We start from the raw sequence: 20,760 nt of genomic DNA, 5'->3' as shown, positions 1-20,760 counted from the left end.
GAGTGTGACTGTGGAGGGCGCGCACGCGTGTGACTGAGGATTGTGTGTGCGCGCACGTGAGCGAGCGTGTGAGACTGTGCGTGTCGGTTTGTGTGACAGTGAAGAGTGTGTGCGACTGTGTGAGACTGAGTGAGTACGACTGTAGGTGCGCGCGCGTGTGGAATGTGCATGTGTGAGCGCGGTGTGTTCGAGTCCCCACTCCTCCCTCGCTGCAAAGTGCAGAGGGCGGGCCGGGCGGCAGGGGGCCTGCCCCGCTGGATTCCCGCATGCTAGTTCCGGGGCGGTCGGGTCTAAAGGGCTTTATGCACTGTCTGGAGGGTGGGGACTGGCTCGGGTAGAAAACGGGATGCCTCGGGCGCCGGGCCCGGCTTTCTGCCACTAGCAGCCCGGCGAGGTGCGAGCCGAAAGGAGCGCTCGCGAGCAGAGGCGCTGCGGGTGTGTGTGTGGCGCGCGCCCACCTCCCGGGGAAGGAACGGCGAGGCCGAGGCCCGGGACCGTCGCGGGGATGGAGCGCGGGGCGGCGGCGGCGGCGTGCACGCTGCTGCTGGCTTTCGCCGCCTGCCTGGCGCCGGCCAGTGGCCAAGGTAAGCGCCCGCCGGCCCGAACTCCGCGCGGAGCGCCTGACTTCGCCGCCGCGGCAGGGTCGAGTCCACAGGCGGGTGGAGGGGAGCGCGGCGCGGCAGGGGCCAGGGCAGGGCGGCAGCGCCGGAGCGGCTCCCCCTGGGGCGCTCAAGTTGCCCGGCGAGCGGGAGCGCCCCTCCTTCGTCCGCCCGGGAACTAAGCAGCCGCAAACTTGAGAAAGCAGCCCCTCCGGTTTCGGTGACAGCGCACACTACGGGGACCCCGTCTTTGTTCCCACGGCAGTTTGTCCGGCTCTTCCGGAAAAACTTTGCAGTTCGAACCCGGAGAATGAGGTTCTCCCCTGCGAGCGCGCAGCCGGGTTCCCCCACTGCTTTCTTCTCTCCGGGGCTGAGCGGTCCTCGGCGCGGCGCGCAGTTTTCCACCTGCAGCGCCCAGCTGGGGAGATCCCGGCGCGCGCCCTGGACTGCCGGCTGGAGCCCCCGACCCCCCTCACCCCCTTCAGCGGCGAAACTTGGTCCCGCGGTGACCCTCAAGAGACCGCATCTTGGTACAGATCATTTACGAGCCAAGATAAGGCTAGGAGGTGGGATTGGCTGGGAGAGAGGCTGATGTCGTGGAGCCTTTTCTTGAAGGGTTTTCTTTTCCAACGGAGAGGTGGGGGCTTTTGTGTTGATGAATGGAGCCCGTCTGCGCGGCCAGAGTTTTGAGGGCTCGGATGAAGAAAGTTTCTGGTATTAAGCTCTTTAAACTTGTCTCAAGTTGTCGGAGAGTTTACGTCTTTACAGAAACAGAGGTAGAGAAGGAGAGGGAGGAAGAAGTGGAGAGAGTAAAAACAAGAAGAGGGAAAGAGGAGAGAGAAGACGACGAGCAAGTAGAGAGGAAAAGGCAGAAAAGGAGAGGAGGGGGGAGAGAGCTTGAAGACAGCAGCGCGTGGGGGGGGAGAAGTAGTGGGGGAGAGAGAGAGAGAAACAGAGAGAGAGAGAGAGAGAGAGAGAGCGCGAGAAACCAGGGATGAATGGGAAGGGCGAGAAGGAGGCAGGGGAACCGGCGAGCTCTCTCCCTGGCTTTGCGTTGCTAGGTAACAGCCGGGAGCTGCGTGTGACCGACCACCAGACAGACAGAGCGGACGCTGCTGCCTCCACAGGGACTAATCTGTCTGTGGGGATGGAAGAGTCCCGCCTCCCCCCTTCCCCTCCTGCTCCTTCCTTCTCGTCGGACAACTTAATTGCCCTACAATGAAAATGAAACCCCTATTGTTGAAGGATTAGCCAAAGCAATACATTGATTTCCGTGGATCACATATTGGGGTTGACGGGTGGGGACTGTAGAAGCCCCCATTTATGGTGGAGAGAGAGGAGGGCTTGTGGATGGGCCGTGGCATGTATTCAAATGGTTAATCTGCCTTCTTTCCTCAGTTCTTAGCGTAAGCTCCTTAGAGGGAATCAGCTAAGTAATTATACTGCAACTCCTAGCAGTACCCATTTCAGACTTCCTGGGAAGAAGTTCGGAAACGCCAACATACCCCACTGGTCTTGTAAAAATCTTTGGAAAGAGAGGGAGGGCGGGGGAGACCATTAATAATTCTTCCTTTGAACGCCTTTTCTCAGTGTTGGTAACACAGAAAGAGGATTTATTATTATTGTGGAGGGTTTGCCCCAGCGTTTAGGGTTATATATATCTTGTGTCCTAAATATAGCCGCAGGATTTACTATATGTTCCTGTCTGTGCCTGGCAAAAGGAAATCTTGTCCAGATTCAACTGGGACAGACCTGGGTTGTCCCCATACAACCAAAACAGGTGTTCTCTCCCCTGGATTGATGGTTTAGTCACCGAATGACCTGTACTTAATCTTCTCGGTAGTTCACATCCATCCATCTTCCATTCTGATAATACATAGTAATAGCATGTATAGTAATTGTAGCATACCATACATTTGTACACGTGGCAGGCCCTCTTCTAAGTACTTGACACTTATTAACTCATCTAATCTTCATAATTTCCTTTTCAAGAAAGTACTCTTGGGGCTGGCTCCGTGGCCGAGTGGTTAAGTTCGCGCGATCTGCTGCAGTGGCCCAGGGTTCGGATCCTGGGCGCGGACATGGCACCGCTCATCAGGCCACGTTCAGGTGGCGTCCCACATCCCACAACTAGAAGGACCTGCAACTAAGATATACAACTATGTACTGGGGGGTTTGGGAAATAAAGCAGAAAAAAAGGAGAAAGTACTCTTTTTTTTTTATGACTTTATTTATTTATTTTAGGAAGATTAGCCCTGAGCCAACATCTGCTGCCAGCCCTCCTCTTTTTGCTGAGGAAGACTGGCCCTGAGCTAACATCCGTGCCCATCTTCCTCTACTTTCTATGTGGGACGCCTACCACAGCATGGCTTGCCAAGCGGTGCCGTGTCAGCACCCAGGATCCAAACCGGTGAACCCTGGGCCGAGGAAGCTGAACGTGCGAACTTAACCGCTGGGCCTCCGGGCAGACCCAGAAAGTACTCTTGTTCTGCCTGTTTTGCAAACGGGAAATGAAGGCACAGAGCAATTAAGTAACTTGCCAAGGTTATACTGCTAGAAAATGGCAGCGCTAGGAGGCAGATCCGACATTCTGACTCCAGAGGCTATAATATCACCACTGTAGTGTGTGGCTCTCTCTCTGTCTGTTTCTCTGTCTCTTTTCTTTTCTACTAAAAATGTCACGCTCCCTAAGTTACCACGCATGCGTGAGGTTACTACAGAAGCTGAGGGGCATTTTGCAAGTCTTTGCCACATAAGGTAAAATCTGCTTGCTGCTCCATAACTGCGGATACTTTTTCAGAAACTCTTCAGGTTTCTATGACCTGAATCCAAGTATTCTCACTCCCCGTCTTCCTTCTTGATCATTTTTACCTACGTGTCCTCGGAATATCCTCAGCTGGAAGGTTAAGGAGATTTCTAGATTCCTGTCATATGGATTCTGACTTAACTGATGAAGTAAGTATGATTACAATTTAAATGTCCTTATTTTAGCACCACATTTTAGGTAAGATCTTACTGCAAACTTTGCATGATTAGAAATTGGAAAAGAACTTTGAGTGTTTTACGGTTAGTCTTTAAAAAAAATTATAGCATATCTATAGCTAAAAATTATTTGCTTTTTCCTCATATTTTGTATAATGCTTTTTAAGAAAAAATTTGGGAGAGCCTGAACTCTATTTTGTTTTTTCTTTAGGAAGATTAGCCCTGAGCTAACTGCTGTCAATCCTCCTCTTTTAGCTGAGGAAGACTGGCCCTGAGCTAACATCCATTCCCATCTTCCTCTACTTTATACGTGGGATGCCTGCCACAGCATGGCTTGCCAAGTGGTGCCGTGTCCACCCCTGGGATCTGGACCAGTGAACCCTGGGCCACTGAAGTGGAATGTGTGCACTTAACCGCTGTGCCACTGGGCTGGCCCCGGGTCTGAACTCTAGAGTCAAGCTGTCTGGGTTCCAGCATTGTCTTTACCACTTTCTAGGTGTGTGACCTTGGGGAAGTCACTTAACTTTGCATGGCTCAGATTACTTATATGCAAAATTGACATGGTAATAAGAGAATCTATTCCATGGCATTTTATGAACATAAAGAGATAAAAGTGCTTAGCATGGTGTAAGGCATATAGACAATGATTATAAACTAGTAGCTGTTTTTATTATATTGACCAACACTTAAAGTAACATATTCTTTGGCTTACTATTCATATTTCCAATTTCCAAATGCACATAGGAAAGTCTTAAAGCATTTTCACTAACATTTCTTTGAGGAATTCCCAGATCCCAGGATGTGATTTGAAGTTTTTTGAGAAAAGGGTATTGATCTTAAACAAATTTATAGTCTTTCATCCAATAAAAGTTTGGTTTAGTGTCAGCTTTTATGACAATTACATCTTCCAGTGAAATTTATATGTTTAAAAGGATTGTGGGGCCAACAGCAAACATGCAACACATGGTTCCTTCACACATCTGATACCTCACTTCTGCTTCTATTTCACAGCAGTTGACTTCTCTTTCTCTGCTTGAAGGTCTTCCTTACCAGTTTTTATGGCTTCTGCTTAAACTCCCTCAATCATGTGCCTGTTCTGTTTTAACAGAAACTTAGACTTTTACAGCTGGAGGAAACTTTAGATATCAACTGGTCTACTTGCATTATTTTATAGATAAGTAACTAAAGCCTGGAGGCAGGGGTGGGGGGACTGAAGGAGTGACTGGGAAGGGGGGTTAAGTGCCTTGCTTAAGGGCTTGTGGCCTGTGATAAAGCTAAAATCTAAAGTCTCCTCCTCCAGTCTTTCTACGTGACCATTTTTAGATAAATGTCCTTTGAATGTCCCCAGCATTTTTGGTTGAGGAGAGTTCTAGATTCCTTTTCTGTTGATCCTGACTTATCAGATGAGGCAAAGTATAATGAACAGATGACCTTGGTGAATTTTCTTAAAAAATTGGATGCGTCAGTTGTCCCAGGACTGCCTAAGAGTAATGCTATGATAGATTAATAAGAACATGTGCCATATGCTTTCTGCTTGGTCCAGAGCTTATGCCATGTCAGTGCTCCATCTCCCAAAGACCATCCCTCTGGCTTCATTTTTCAAAATTTTGGGCCATCAAAGCACATTCCTGAAGATCTCTGGGTTTTGTAATGTAGGCTGCTACATGACTAGGTTTTTAGTCTTATTCAAGGTAATTATTAGGTCATGGTTAATCATTGTCTGTCTTCTCTAGGCAGCTACTCTGAGAACACTGTCAGGTTTTAAAAAATGTTTAATTAAAAATTTTCATCGTCATCTTTTAGAAATGATATCCAGAACCTAGATGTAGTTCCTGTGTGACTAGAAACACACTGTAATATTGGCATTGAGGTTTCTGTTAAGTTCTAGTAGCTAGAACAAGGTATGTAGAAAGTAGAGAGAGGGTGCTGACAAAAGTTTATTGAATGGAAAGGAAAGGGATTTTCAAGGTTGACTGCATGATATAGAACTACCAACACGGTACTAATTGTGAAGCCCTGTTCTAATAGGGGGAAAATGAGTTTGATGGAGCCTTTGGGGGTTATGTCATATGGTTATATCATATCGTATTAACTTTGTGATCTTGAAGAGTTCTTAAAAATTGTCACTACTGTGGCATATTCTACAAACATTTACTAATATTAAGTGTCTACGGTGTGCTGGTGAGTCAGTATCAATATTACAGGAAGGTTAAGGAGGATGAGAACTGAAAAGGGAAGTCTAGATTTCACAATTAAAATGAACTGCAACTTTGCATTTCAGATTCTGACATAGTCATTCTCCAGTTCCTGGTAACTGTGTCCAGGATCTCACCAACATTAGAAAGCTTTCACATGTTTCACCCTCAGGGTTTTGGGCTACTTCTTTAAGATGATCAGATTGGTAGTTGTTTTGAAATGTTGGTGACATTTCTTTGATGCTTTGTGTGTTCCTTACGGGTCTGTGCAAATGTTTCCTAAGAAATTTTTTAATAATCTCAGCATTGTGCCACGAAGTAGGAAGAGTGTGAGATTTTGGGTTTAGAGGATCTGGTTTTGAATCCTGGCTCTGCCCTTTACTCTTTGGGAAATTCGGTACAACACACTCAACTGTTCTGGATCAGTTTTTTATCCATAAAAGGGGCACATATCTACCCCATGGGGTAGTTATGCCAATTAAACTAGGTGAGTATGAAGTGTTTTATAGACTGTGAAGTCTCATATATTTCTATCCATTTTTATTACTCTCTTTAAGAATTTAACTCTTTAGAAATTTAGGAGAAGATATTGCAGTATCTTTATCTCTTTTTTTACAAGTGGTCCTTTGAATGATGCACCTGTGCATGATGATATGTCATTTTAGTGTCTACAACAACCTTACATATTGGTCTGGACTCCTGTTTGTGAATGACAGAACCCTAAGTTAAACTGCGTAACGCCAAAAAGGAAGTTTATTGAAATACATAATTGAAAAGATACGGCTATTAAGTTGAACCATATGGAATTGCCATTTTTCTAGGTCATAAATAATCAACTATTGGCAATTTCACTTGGTTCAGCCTAATATAAAATGGGAGTTCAGCCTGTGTCATGCTGATCTGGTTTCTCTCTGTATCTCCTGGCACTGACATGACTTTGTTCTCAGATGTATTCTCCTCTGGTGTTATAAGATGGCAGTTAGTGGCTCCTGGAGCCACATGCTTTCATGTCATGTCCACTGGAAAAAGCAAGAGGTTTTGTCTTAATTGTTCCCTGCAAAAGTCTCAGCTGCATCTCAGGGGCTCTGCTTAGATCATAAGCTCACTGGAGAACCAGTCACTGTATCCAGGGTCATGAAGTGTGCCCATGTCTTCCACTTGGGTCACATGCTCAGTCCCAGCAGTCATGGACTGAGGATGAACCCCAGAGGGGAGTTGGGGTAAGGCTACCAGGGTAATGGTGAACAGATGCTGGGTTGTTGTCTAGAACACCTTATCAGATAAAACCAACCAATGTTATGTTCATTTTATATATGAAGACAGACTTGGAAAAACTGTAGAAGTTTCTCAAGAGCACGCAGTCTTGGGATAGCTCAATGAATTGAAGGGGAAAAGTATTGGAGACATTACCGCAAAAGACATGGTGCGTGGTGTTCATGTGATCATGTTGCAAATTAAAGTTTAGAAGCGGAATAGGAGAAAGAAGGACTGCTAGAAGGTTTGTTTGTAGCCTAAAGGATTCTTATTTGGAGCAGACTTTTGTGATGGACAGGAAAGTTCTGGAAATTAGCTTAGAGATAAGAGTATGGGAGCTCTTGAGTGCACTGTATGATTTCATTTTTTTGTGAATCCTAGGCCCTTGCTCCTTTTCCAACAACTGTGCTCTCTTGTTTATATTCCTAAGACTTTGTCCCTTTTTCAGGCACTAGACCTTGGCTGTGAGATTGGGGTTGAGAGAAAGAAGAGAGAAGAAGGGTTTGGAGACGTTAAGATGCTTCTATGGAGACAGAATGCATCTCGGTGCAAATCTAACAGTCCTAGTGTTTAACTGAGGGACTTCTTCCATAAATAGTAGAACAGGTGTCTTTTACTCCTCACAGGATTAATTCAGAAATGCCAAATGTATACACCCTATGCTGATGGTTATTTTGCTGGTCTCTAATTTAAGTGTTATTTCCAATAGGATGTGCTGAGAAACTGGAAACATTATTGTTCCGAAAGTAAGATGGTTAACTTTTATATTAGGGTATTTCTGACTTAGGACAGGGCTGACACATAACACAAGGAAATGTAAGTCTCTCTGAGAAAATGACAGGTTGGACAATGTGAAGATTCATGTTGAAATCTCGGGCTTTTGGTAATTCCCCTCAGTCAGGCCTGACCTTGAAGGTTATTGGAAACAGTGAGAAATGAATGAAAGGAGGAAATGTCATTACCATTCTGTGCGTTGAAAAGTTAAGCCACTGTTGCCATGGATACAATGGCTTGTTTATTGTCCAGATCTTGAGATCCAAGTTTGTAAGCAATACCAGAGGTCTCCTTAAGTTTATGTACCATCAGCCAATAACGCACGAAGATTCTTTGTAACTTTGAAAATAAGCCTTTATTCACTGATCTACTGATTCACATTAAATAACAACGTATCTACATTTGAGTGTCCAATAAGTGTTGTGGAAACCTAAAGAAGGGGAGGAAGACGGTAGCTACAATTCTGTTATACTAAACTTTTTTGGATTCCCATATAAAAATATCCTGTCTTACAGTGTCAGAGATTTGCTTGTCACTTTGGGCCAAATTATTTGGTTTTTATCTCATCAACAAGGAGAAGCTTTTCTGAGCAAAGGCTGAAAAATTAAAATCAATTATTTCATAGGGAAATCCTCAAGTAAGGTTGAATTTAAAAATAGAAGTATTTTTATCTGAAATATGTCAATCTCACTCACATTTTAATCTCACTAAGGGAGAGGAGAAAATGCTGGCATGTACTTCCATACTAGTTTAGTGTTTTTTTTTGCTGAGGAAGATTTGCCCTGAGCTATCTTTTTGTCTGTGGGTTGCTATGGCAGCATGGCCATTGACGAGTGGTGTAGATCAGCACCCTGGAACCGAACCCAGGCCGCTGAAGCAGAGCATGCTGAACTTAACCACTAGGCCATTGGGGCTGGCCCCACACTAGTTTAGTTTTTCTGTGGGGGAGAGTGTGGAGGATACTTTTTCTTGCAAGAAAAAAGAAACAGAAAACCCACCTCAGACTGGCTTAAACAATGAAGGGTATTTATTGGCTCATGTAAATAAAATCTTCTGAGGCAGAATGGGGTTCAGGTGAGGTGCAGTCAGGGCTCCAGTTCTCTTTCTTTGTGTTTTCCTTGACTCTGCTCCCCTCTAGGTTTCAATTTTGTTTTCAGTCTGGCTTCCCATATTGTTATGTTATAGCTGCCAGGGCAAATGGGGCTACACGTTTTCTTGATCATATCTAGGGACAATTCAACTTTGAGAAGATTTCACTTATGTTCTCAAAAGCATTAGTTCTTCACAACTTATAGAATGCTATAATTTTAAGAACCCTAGATAGAAGTCAGCCAGCTCTCCCAACATGGCATACCATCAAGACACCCGGGGAGCTGTAAAAAGTATACAGATTCTTAAGCCAATAATCCACACTTACTAAATCAAGAGTTATAGGAATCTGTTTTTTTTTTTTTTTTAAACAATTTCTAGGTGATTCTGAGGGTTGGACAATTTGGGAACAACTGATCTGGGTAAGCTCTCTCAGTTTTTAGTTGTGTAAACCTAGAAATGAGCTAACTTGCCACTGCAAATTCCCTCCAGTGGCAGTTAAGTATGCTCTGTTAAATCTATTCTCTCATTTGGGTGGGGATGCTGCAAGGTAGCTACAGTAATGAGGAAAACTCTCTTTTACATCTGAGAGTACTGTGAAGTACTGCCCCCATTTCTGGCCATCTCCTTTCCTGGACAATGTGACAGTCCCTCCCGATAGCCACTGTTTGTGTTTTAATTGTATTTGCTCTTTCCCTGGACACCCTTGAAGACCTTCCTCCCATTCTAAGAACCTTAGATTCTTTGAACTGAACAACTGTTGGAAGTCTTCTAATCCTTTCTCACCCAAGTCAGGGATTCATGTCAGAGCATCCCTGAAAGAGCCTCCTGGCATCTAAAGCAGCCATCTATTCCATGGTTGGAATGGGAGTATTGGAAAACCTTATAGCTCATTTCCTTATATCCTAAGCCTAACTCTTTGTTGACCCCGGTGGGACCTACAACTTCTTCACTGTTCCTCAAATCCCTCATTTATTTACTTCCTCAGTTTATATTTTATGGCCCATCATTAATGTCACTTCCTTGCCTACACCCTCAGCAGTCTGACCGCTTTATCTTGCTCTGTTGTGCTCTGCAAAACCTCAGTCCTAGTTAAATCTAATTCTCCACATCTGCATTGCTGTGCTAAATGTGGCAGGAGAAAAACACAAAACTATGCTGACTGGACTCACTTTAAATTCATGAAACTAATCTCAAGAGTAGGACCTACTGCCTGGCCAGGCTCTTTACTCTCCCACTTCCTTACATCTTCTTTTTCCTCAAACCTCCAACACCACCTGCTCAGGTGACATTTCTTATGAATGTGAAAATAGAAGCAATCAGGAGAGAACTGCACAAACTCCCGTAACTCAGCCATCATCACCTGCGCCTCAGCTCTTTTACTCTGGATGGACTTTTCGTGCTCTTTAGTCCAACAAGTTCATTCATGTTCTAGATTGCATTCTCTTTCCCCTTTCACCGATTGTCTCCTTTCTTACAAAATCCTGTCTTTTCCCACATTTCCTTCTGAGCTATCACCTGTTTTCTCTATTCGTCTCTACAGCAAAATTCCTTGGAAGATTTATCTATATCCACTGTAATTACTCTTCTCCAATTTTTGTTGAATCTGCACTTTTCAAGTTTTTTCCTTCACCCTTGGCAGATAACTTCTTTTGCCAAGGTCACTGATGACCTCCACATTGTTAAATCCAATGATCCATTCTAAGCTATCATCTTATTTAACTGATCACCAGTATCGGACATAGTGTAGCCTGCCTTCCTCCATGAAACACTTAATTTAGCTTCCAAAAAACCACATTCTCCTGGTTTCCTTCCTTCTTTGCTGGCGTCTCCTTGGTACTCATGCTTGTTCCTGTCTATCCACCTGATTTTTTTCATCTATGTCACTACTTCTTTGGTATCCTCATTCTGTCTCATGGCTATGCTGACAACTTCCAAATTTATGAATCTAATCTATACCAATACCCTAAACTCCAGACCCGTACACCCAATGCTTATTTGACATATCCACCTGGCTGTCCAATAGTCATCTCAGACTTATGTCCAAAACTGAGCTCCTGATCTCCACCAATGCCCCAAATCTGCTTTCCACATAGGCGTCCCCATCTTAGTAAATGGCTGCTCCATCTTTTCTCAGACTCCAAACCTTGGACTCTGCTTTGACTCTTGTTTTTCTTTTATACATTACATCCAATCCATCACAAAATTCCGTTGTTTTAATCTTCAAAGTATATCTAGAATCCAATCACTTTTCACCATCTTCACTGCTACCACACTGATCCAAGTCACAATCACCTCTTACCTGGATTATTACAATAGCTTCCTTACTGATCACCTTGCTTCCCTTCTGCCTACTCTCAATAATCTTTTAGAACATCAGTCAGATCATGTCACTCCTCTGCTCAAAAACACCAGTGGCTCTGTCACACACAAGTTGGGTTGTTCAGAAACAGACACTGAGATGGAGTTTGGCCTGCAAAATATCTATTAAGATCAGTGTCTGTAAAGGAAAGGGGAGGAAGCAGGAATGGACAGAGGAAGAAGTTGAACTTTGATAAGGCCTCAGTCAACCTAGTGGGGGACTCTGGAGCAAGAGTTGTCCATGAGAGTGTTCTGTGTGAGGCTGAAATGGCCTTCCTCTGTTATTAGATGTAGCCTGCCCTGGGAAGGGCATGACCTTGGGCAAGGTGCCTTTCTACAACTGAAGTGGAACCCAAAAGAGCTGAGTGTAGGTAAAAAGTCCTTTTCTGCAGCTGGTCCTTACTTGAAGGGGACCTAGGTGGCCCATCTCTGGGTCTACCATCACTTCCCATCTTATAGAGTCGTAGTCCAAGTCCTTATAATAGTCTACAAGATCTCAATCATCTGGCCTCCACATCACCTCCCTGACATCTTCTCTTCTCCCCCATTCACAGTGCTCTAGGCTCTGTGATATCCGTGCTTTTTTCCCAACATAGTGAGCCCCTTAAGGTGTTTGTGCTTGTTTTCTCTCTTCCTGAATGCTCTTGCCCTGGATTGTGCCTAACTTGCTTCCTCTCCTGCCTCAGGTCTTTGTTTGTAGGTCGCCTTCTCAGTGTTGCCTTCTCTGATTCTTTCCTGATTTACTTTCTCCATTGCACTTATCACCATCCGACATAATGTATATAACTCGTTTGCTTATTTATTTACTGTGTCTTCTCTTCCCTAAGATGTAAATTCCACGAGGGCAGGGATTTAAAATCTCTTTTCTTCATTGCTTTATCCCTAGTGTCCAGAATAGGGCTAAATAAATAAATATAAAGTTGAATGAATAGTTGGATAGATGCCACCATGGATGCTAAAGCTAGGAAGGGGCATCCCCAGCTCATCACCATGTCACTGGGATTGCCAGCCCTTAATTCCCCCAGGCTCCTGGAGGCCCTTTCAAGGCCCTGATGGAGAAAAAAGAAAATTGCTGTCTCTATCAAAACAAGTGGCTTAGCAACACTGTTTCTCTCCATTTGACTCTCCCTTTTCCTCTGCTGGCTGCCCACCCCTCCCACCATGCCCCCCAACTGCTGGTGATTCCCAATGCATTTGAGAGTAGCTGATTCTATATCAGTCTTTTTAACTTGTATCCCAGACACTTGGTTACCCTGTGAGAATCCCCTGTACGTGGAGAATGGGTCATTCTGCTATTTCTAGGACAGATTTGATACAGTAGCTTTTACAAAAAGATAAGCCAAAGTTTTTAGACGTTATGTTGGTGGACTGTCATTCTCTGTTTAAACAGAACACAAAAGAAAGCTGTCTGAGACCACTGCACAGTGAAAACAGCCTTGATCAGACAAAAGCCCCTCTTTGAAAAGGGGAGTGGTTTCCCGACTCAGGGAGGCAGCATGGACTATGGTGGAAAGAACATCGCATGTCAAGTCAGGACATTCATGGGTCTTGTTCCTGATGAATGGAGGAAAAATGGGCCCAACCAAAGAGGGCCCCAGACTGCTGAAAAATGCCCCTGGCCGCTTGTCTCCTGGGCACAATCTTTCTCATTTCAAATCCCATTCTTTTGAGGACTCCATACACAACCATGACCAAATAAGTTAGAAGCAGAGAAATGACTCAGTTACATGGGTAGAGAAGTCAGAATGAACTAAAATAATTACGGCTAAACTTTTTTGGAGTGCTTTGTACGTGCCTGACACTGTCCTAAGTGTTCTACAGGTGTTAGTTTACCTACTTCTTCATTAACAGTCCCAATTTTATGGATAAAGGACCATGGCAAAGACAGGTGAGGTAATTTGCCAAATCCATCCAATTACTATGTGGTGGGACCAAGATTTGAACCCAGAGCCCTATTCCTACATGTTCTTATCGTGGATAAGTAGAAGCAAGTGGAAGATAGTGCCTCTGTACACAATCGAGCAAAGCCTCATTTAATGGCTCATATTATGATAAGGTGACCTCATTTCAGAAGGTGGTCCCTTTGCAACCCAACTCTTGGATATTTTTGTGCTGCTTTTGGCAGTCATTCATTCATTCATTCATTCAATACATGTTGATCGAGACCTTGTGCTCCGGTATGATGTAATTAGGTACAACCAAGAATAGAGATATTCCTGCAACATAGGCCTATCCAAAACAGCATACTCTTGAGAAGAGTACATTTCTCTTTTGACCTAGTTTTCCCTCTGTACTCTTTAGCTACTGAATGATTTCTGCCTTCTGGCTTTCTCCTGTTCTACCATTCCATTATCCAGAAATGTCCTCTTCTCTATAATTGCATGTCTTTTAATTCAAAAGACACTTACCCAATCAGAGAGTTCTATTCTAACTTCCCGTTAGGGATGGCAGTGATGTACAGATTTTTAAAGGCTGTAGTTGTTTAATATTGATGGAAAAATTCCTACTAAGTTCTCTTATTCCGAGTCCTAGAAGAAAGTAATGAACAATCAAGTGGAACTGAATTTCTCTTACGTCTGAGGGGGCTGCTCTTCTGGAGATGGGGGAGTCATTTGCCTATGGGTTGGAAGTGCTGAAATGTCTCTTGGGCTCAAAGCATCTCTCACCCTAGCCAAATATGTCTGCTCTGTCACCAGTGGGGCCAATTCTTTAGAGTATGACATTGCTTTCCCCTGAAACTCTGGTTAAAGTGCAGAAATGTTTAACCCTATAGGATAAGTAGTTAGTTGAGATAGTAATGCACAGTAAACCTTTTTCAGAGCAAGGTTCAGAGAGAATGAGACCCCAAGCTGGTATATTTTGATGGGGGCGAAAGAAGAGAAGAAGGTACCAGAAGGTGAGAGGTAGTCTTGAAAGGGGGCCAACTTCGTCTCTTTAATTGTTTTGCTTAAATTAGCTTTTCTGGGGAAAAAAGATATTTTGCTTGTGCTTTTTCTTTGGTTGGCTTTATGGAGAATTTCTGTTGTGAATCTGTCATGGACCTCAAAGAAAGAACTTACCTTCTAGTCTGGCTCTCCTCCCTCTAGTTAGTTGGATTGAAATAGGATTGTTAGAACAAAGGAGAGGTTAACCCTAAAAACAACAAAGTTGCAAGACTCTATCAATCATTCCTTAGTGGATCCATCTGTGCCAGGTAAGACTGAGAGGAGGCTTTTGGATTTAATGTACATGGCAGTTATAATTTTTCTAGACCTTATATAATGATGACTATTAATAGGAAATCGTATTTTTTTCCTAGTTACCGTGTAATAAAAAACAAATTTGCAAATGAATAAAGTAAAATACATACATTTCCCAATTCAGTTGCTAAATGGTTAATTTTTATGTACCAAAACTCTGAATTACTTTTCCAGTGCACTTCTGACCTAAAAATTTACTTCTTCCCAAGTATTTGGTGCAGTGAGGTGTTGAAAGAATTTGCTAAGTAATCATTGGAAGCTGAGATTCTAGTGAAAAACAAAATGCACAGTTTAAAAATTGAATGTACTAACTGGGAGATAGTGTCAGTTGGATGCTTCTCGCTATAAATAATTAAACTCAGCAGGGCAGACAAGAGAAAACATGGGACTTGAGCTAGGTGGGACTTGAGCTAAGAAGGATGCATCTTGTGTTGAATGCTCTCACTTCCCTGTAGGGGAAATCAAAGAGGTCTTTAATAGTTGTTGCTGATTGTGAGTATGTGCAACAAAATCCCACTCTAATCCAGGTTTATTTTCAAGCGTTTTGCTGTGATTGAGGGAATGAGAAAGTAAAGGGAAGAGGCATGGTGTTTTATTAAGGCCCCAGCACTCTTTCCTTCAGAAGGTCTAAGTGTGATTTGTCACAGTGACCTGGGACTTTGGTTCCCTCCAGAACCTTCTCGCACTGTGGGTGCACCAGTAGATCAAAGACAATTAGCTCTGTTTTTCTTGCAAAGAAGCAGTGCATCTACTAATTGAGAACTGGATCAACACGAGACATGTAGGATGTCTTCTTTCTGATTTTCTCTTACAGTGCTGGTTTTCTTAGGCCTTCTTTCCCCCTTTTTGAGGTGGGGGAGGGCAAATGGTTGGTCTTAATTTTTCTATCTGTAAAAAAGGGAGTAAGATTTCACAATTCTCATAAGGGCAGACTTTGAGTATTGGCTTTAAGGAAGTACTTTATTTTATTTAAAAATTAACATAGGCTAATATTGACTTTGTGGTGTGTATAGTTCTACAAATTTTAATACCTGTTTATATTTGTGTAACTACCACCACAATCAGGATTAAAATAGTTCAATCACCAACCCCCACCCCCAAATTCCCTCATGCTATTCTTTTGTAGTCACACCCTCCAAATAAAGTTTTTAAATTCTTTTTTTTTAAAACTCACTTTCCCATATGAAAGTCTCAATTGCCTTTCATTTGTTCATTTTTATTCAAGAAGTGTTCCTAGCTCATTTTTGAAGTAATTCAAAATGACACAGATGGTAAGCTCGCAAGGCTGGTTTTCCTTTTTTATAATGGAGAAAATAAACTCTGGAAAGATGGCAGCTCTTTCAGTATAGCCATATAAGAAAAAAGTTCCCTAAACTTGGCTTTGCTAGATCGGAATCTGCAAAGAAAACACACTTGAGAAATCTCCCTTAAGAGGAGGACAGAGGTTTATTTTTTATTTAACGATTTACCCCTTGACACCTGGGAAATGATTAGTTGATGTTTTCAAAGAAGATTAAGTCAGTGTGGTTAATTAACTGTGGTAATCAGGTGACTTAAATCAATTTACTCCTTGTTAACAATTTCCATCAATTTTGTAAATAAATGACTAAATCAGTAAATCGTACTCTTAAGATTAAAGGCTATTTCCTGATTTATTTTATTGATGACAAATTAGAGATTTTCTCCTTCTCATCTTATTCCCTCCCTGCCAACCTTACTCTTACAAATGAGAACTCTTAAGCTAGCCACAGGTTGAGAGGAACAAATTGCGGTAACTTTTAACATGTGGTTTTAAGGAAAAGTCAGGCTGAAGGACACCTTTGCTCCTTCCTCTCAGCACATTTTGAAAGAACGATTTACTGAAATGAAACTTAAAAGTAAGTGTGTCCATGAAAACATTAAGGGAGAATGAGAGTGGCAAGCAATGATGAAACACTCTAGGATAAGCTTTTACTATCAATTTTAATATGTTTTATTTTCTTTCATTTTTCTGAGTTAAAACTGAGTGAAGGATATACTAAAATGAAACAGAATTTGGCTTTTAGCTAGAAGTAAACTTTAATGGAAACTTTAGGGGCTCTATTTAGAGGGAATGTATAAAAATGTTGGGGAATATTGATTGCATTAGAGTGTAAAGGTTGATTGCCATTTTAAAATACCGTACAAGTATACAACTAAAATGCTACTTTTTAGAATCCTTATACTCGAAAATCCTTATACTCTCCTGCTTACATGAGTTTATTATTATGTCTTGGTCTCTAATGAAACATGTGAGCCAGAACATTACAAAACCATCTCCCGTGCTCTCAAATGTGTCATTGCATTTTCTGAAAGGCACTGGACACTCAGGGGATTTGCATTGTAGTACAAACGATATGGGGTTGTTCAGGATTGCTTCAAGAAGGAATATTTGGCATCTTGAATAACTTTCGAGGAGTTAGTGCATATTTACATATTTGCAAAAACTCTATGCTAAATTCACTCACATTTTATAAAGAGAAAATTCCTGCAGTTTCCTTGAAGGTATAGAAGGGAGTCTAAATTGTGGGAATGAGCTGAAGCCAGTGCTATAAATTTAAAGGTCTGGCTGCCAAGCAGAACTTGGGGCTCTGCCTATTATTGAAGCTCTCTGGCCATGCCCGCACTGCCCCTTCTCCAGGGTCTTCCCTGGACATAGTTAACCTGTGGCCAAACCCTGTCTGCTGCTAGGACACTTCCTAGTGTTGGAGCTTGGAGACTGAGCTCGGTCACTTTCTAGATGTGTATCCTTGGGCCGCTTACCCATCTGACCTTCAGTTTCCTGCAATATACAATGAGTGTTAGTAATTTCTACCCTAGAGGTTTCTGGGAATATTTAAAGGACACTGTGAACTTGCAAGGTCCTGGCACTTGGTGAGCGTTCAGTAAACATTGGCCCCACAGGGAAATTGTTGCTAAGTTATTCATAGTTGACCAGTTCTCAGTTAGGTCAATGCAGCAGGGCAGCCACCATGCTGTGGTCTTTTGAAATAAAGAAACCACTTGTCAAGTTCTCTATCCATAGACTTTGCTGGGGAAAAAATATAGCTTTTTTGTTGGTGAGGAAGATTGGCCCTGAGCTAACATTTGTTGCCAATCTTCCTCTTTTTGCTTGAGGAAGATTGTTGCTGAGCTAACATCTGTGGCAATCTTCCTCTATTTCGTATGTGGGATGCCACCACAGCGTGGCTTGATGTGTAGGTCTGCGTCCAGGATCTGAACTCATGAACCCTGGGCTGCCAAAGTGGAGCATGCGAACTTAACCACTATGCCACCAGGCTGGACCCAAAATATAGCTTTTTTAAGGAGGTAAAACTATCAGACAAAGAAGCATTAGAAGACAGGCCTTGTAACTTGCCTTTCTACAGCCAAGAGTGTTTGGTCCTTCACCTCTTGGGTCTTGAAAGCATAGATCCAAATGTCATGTTACAGGGAATTTCAAACTTCTTGATGGACCCAGTGTTTCCATTTCATGTGTCCTCTACATGCTTCCTATAAACTTGGTCCTATGCAGAGTTTACTGATAACATCTCTGTGACTCTGAGAACAAGAATGATGGAAGCATGGGTCCAGGTAGAGGTCAGGTGTGTCCTCTGGTCAAGAAGAAGGATTTCCAGAGGGAAGAGTATATTCAAAGGTGAACACTTAGCTTTTTGAGAGGTTTTAGGCAGAACATGTAAGAATAACAGTCAAGAATGTGTTTTTTTCCTCTTATAATTGTTTCCTAATATTTCAGGAAACTAGAGAAAGGTCTGTGAGATGCTCAACAGGTGAGAAAGCTGTCAAGCCAGATTTGGTTAATAACTGAGGTTAATATTATCATTAATGTATTTATTCTACAAACATTTATTGAGAGCCTATTGTTCCCGGAAATGGAGACAGAGATGAATAACAATTGCGCTACAAAGTGCCAGGTGTATAATAGAGGTTTAGGAGCACAGGAAAGGGAGTAAGGAAGTCAAGTAGGCCTGAGGGAGCCAAGAGCCAAAGAAAGCTGCCCTGATTTGCCATTTGAGCTGAGTGTCGAGGGCAGGTGTGTCAGCAGGAGGCGGAGTTGGGAGAGGGGTCTCTGGTGAGACTGTGGAGGACTTTGCATGTCAAGCTAAGCAGTTTGGTGCCTTTGAAGAAATATAAGCTGGGAAGTGCAATGACCAAACTTCCATTTTATAAAGATAATGCTTGCTGCAATGATGAAAAGCAGATCAACCAGTTATATTAGAGAATTACTGTAATTATCTGAGTGACAGATGACGAGGGTCGAAATAAACTTGTGGACCTGGAGGTGACGAGAAGGGGGGAGAGTCACCATGGAATGTAGAGGAAGGATTTCCTTGTTGCAATTTTTGATAATTCCCATTATTTGTTTTGTAAGTTATGTTTTATTTATGGGAAAATTAGATATGTCTGTTCAGTGTAATGTATGTTACTTACAAGAATAAATACTTGATGGTATTTTCTTGAATCCCCTTGTCAGAAAAAGTTCTAGCTTATTGATCATCTGGGCATGGCGTATGATGTTTTCTTTGGTTTAGCTCATTGATTCCTACTTGGTACAGCTCCCTTAGGGAGCATCTGGAAATGTGTAGGAGCATATTTTTGGTTATCACAATGCCTGAGTGTCACTGCTAGCATTTGGAGGGAAGAGGACAGGGATACTAAGCCAGCTGCAATACACAGGACAGTTCCACACTACAAGGAGTTGTCAAGTACCAAATGCCAATAGTTTTTCTGTTGAGGGCCCTTCTTGGTTAATAGGGAGTGAGCAAAGAGGCAAAAATAAATAATACTGGTAGTAAGAGATGACATTTACTGAAACTTACTATATGCCTGGGATATAGTCACCATAGCTATAGCATTTAGTCCTTAGGAAAGTCCAGGGAGGTAAATACCATTACTATCCCCATTTTACAAATGAGCAAACTGAGGCAGGATAGGGGGTTTCGTTCTGGATCTTGCAAGCTTAACTCTAATGCTCTATTATTTCCACATGCTTTACTCCCTTGATTCTGTAACTTTTATTGAACATATACTCAATTTACTAAAATAAATTAATCAATTATAAGAGGAAAAGGAGAAACACTTTTGCACCGTGTACTTATAGTTTATTAAATCTTACAATCTACCTCTTGGAAACATTTCTTACAGTTTGGTAGAATATTGGCAAAGTATCACCTCCAAGTGTTTTTTAAAATATGGAAAATGTTTGACATTTGTTTAGAATTAGAGTGGCTTTACGGATTGGGAGAGACTCTCATTTGATGGCAAAACAATTGGTGTTCCATAGAAGATGCCGTGATCTTGCAGATTTGTTTTTTGCTTCCAATAAAAGGGAATCTGCCTCAAGCAAGATCTTTGTAATTTATAGGCATGTCACTGACACTGGATGAAGAATGTGGCTCTTTCTTGGACAGGCCTTACACTTTCCCACCTCTGTGCCAGTTCCAGTTTGTTCCCTCTGCCAGGCATACCCTCCCCTCAGACTTGTATATCGTAGCTTAAATGTGCCTTCCTCCACAGGGCCTTTCTTGATCTCCACTGAATGTTATCTGAACCTCTCTACAGCAGCTATCATCATGCCGTGAATTATAATTACTTCTGTATGCATTTTATCTCCTCCTCTAGAATAGGACCCCTGACGTCAGCGTTATGCCTGCCTCCTCTGGTATCCTGTGTCTGGCATAGAGCCATGTGTAAGGAGGAACTCCAAAAATCTTTGTTTTGTGGAAACTTAAAAGAACTCCATGAGTGGTAGTGAAGCAACTCCATCACCTAGGGGAGGTGACAGGCGTGGTCTACTCTGGACTGCTTTGCAGAGAGGATTTTGTTTGGCTTGGACAAGATAAATGTCTGTTTTCCTTTTACATAACCAGCAGCAGAAGGCTGGTTTGTTATTTCCATGGTATTATTAGGGATCTGGGCACCTATCTTCCTGCTCCGCCATCCTCTGCTGATGGTTTCCATCCCTAACTTCATGTCATTGTCCAAAACGGTTGCTAGAGCCAGACCCATCTCTGTGCCCGGCTAGGTAGTGGGAATGGAGGAGGAAAAAGAAGGGGGTGCCTTCTCTCTTTAAAGGAGACTTCTGAGAAGTCCTACACATTACTGTTTGCATTTTGTCTCACTGATCAAGACTTAGTCCCATGACTACACTTAGCTGAAGTCTGAGAAATGTAGCCTTTTAGCTGAACACATTGCTCACTGAATGAAATTGGGATTCTCTTTCTGAAGAGGATGGGGGAATGAATATTG

The 20,760-nt window shown here is 42.7% G+C and overlaps 1 protein-coding gene across 1 annotated transcript in view; it reads left to right on the top strand.

Annotated features, from left to right (window-relative positions):
• The first annotated feature begins 266 nt into the window (after positions 1–266).
• LRP2 (LDL receptor related protein 2) overlaps positions 267–20,760 on the top strand; it is a 197,623-nt gene continuing 177,129 nt past the window's right edge. The window contains exon 1 of the mRNA XM_005601570.4: positions 267–584. Within this exon, the coding sequence (XP_005601627.2) occupies positions 506–584 (79 nt within the window). The 5' untranslated portion in view covers positions 267–505. The remainder of the gene's footprint in view (positions 585–20,760) is intronic.

The sequence above is a fragment of the Equus caballus genome, chromosome 18 (assembly GCF_041296265.1).
Source record: "Equus caballus isolate H_3958 breed thoroughbred chromosome 18, TB-T2T, whole genome shotgun sequence".
In the NCBI taxonomy this organism is placed as follows: domain Eukaryota; kingdom Metazoa; phylum Chordata; class Mammalia; order Perissodactyla; family Equidae; genus Equus; species Equus caballus.
Note: the sequence above shows the minus strand (reverse complement) of the source record. Positions and strands in the feature narration are given on the sequence as shown.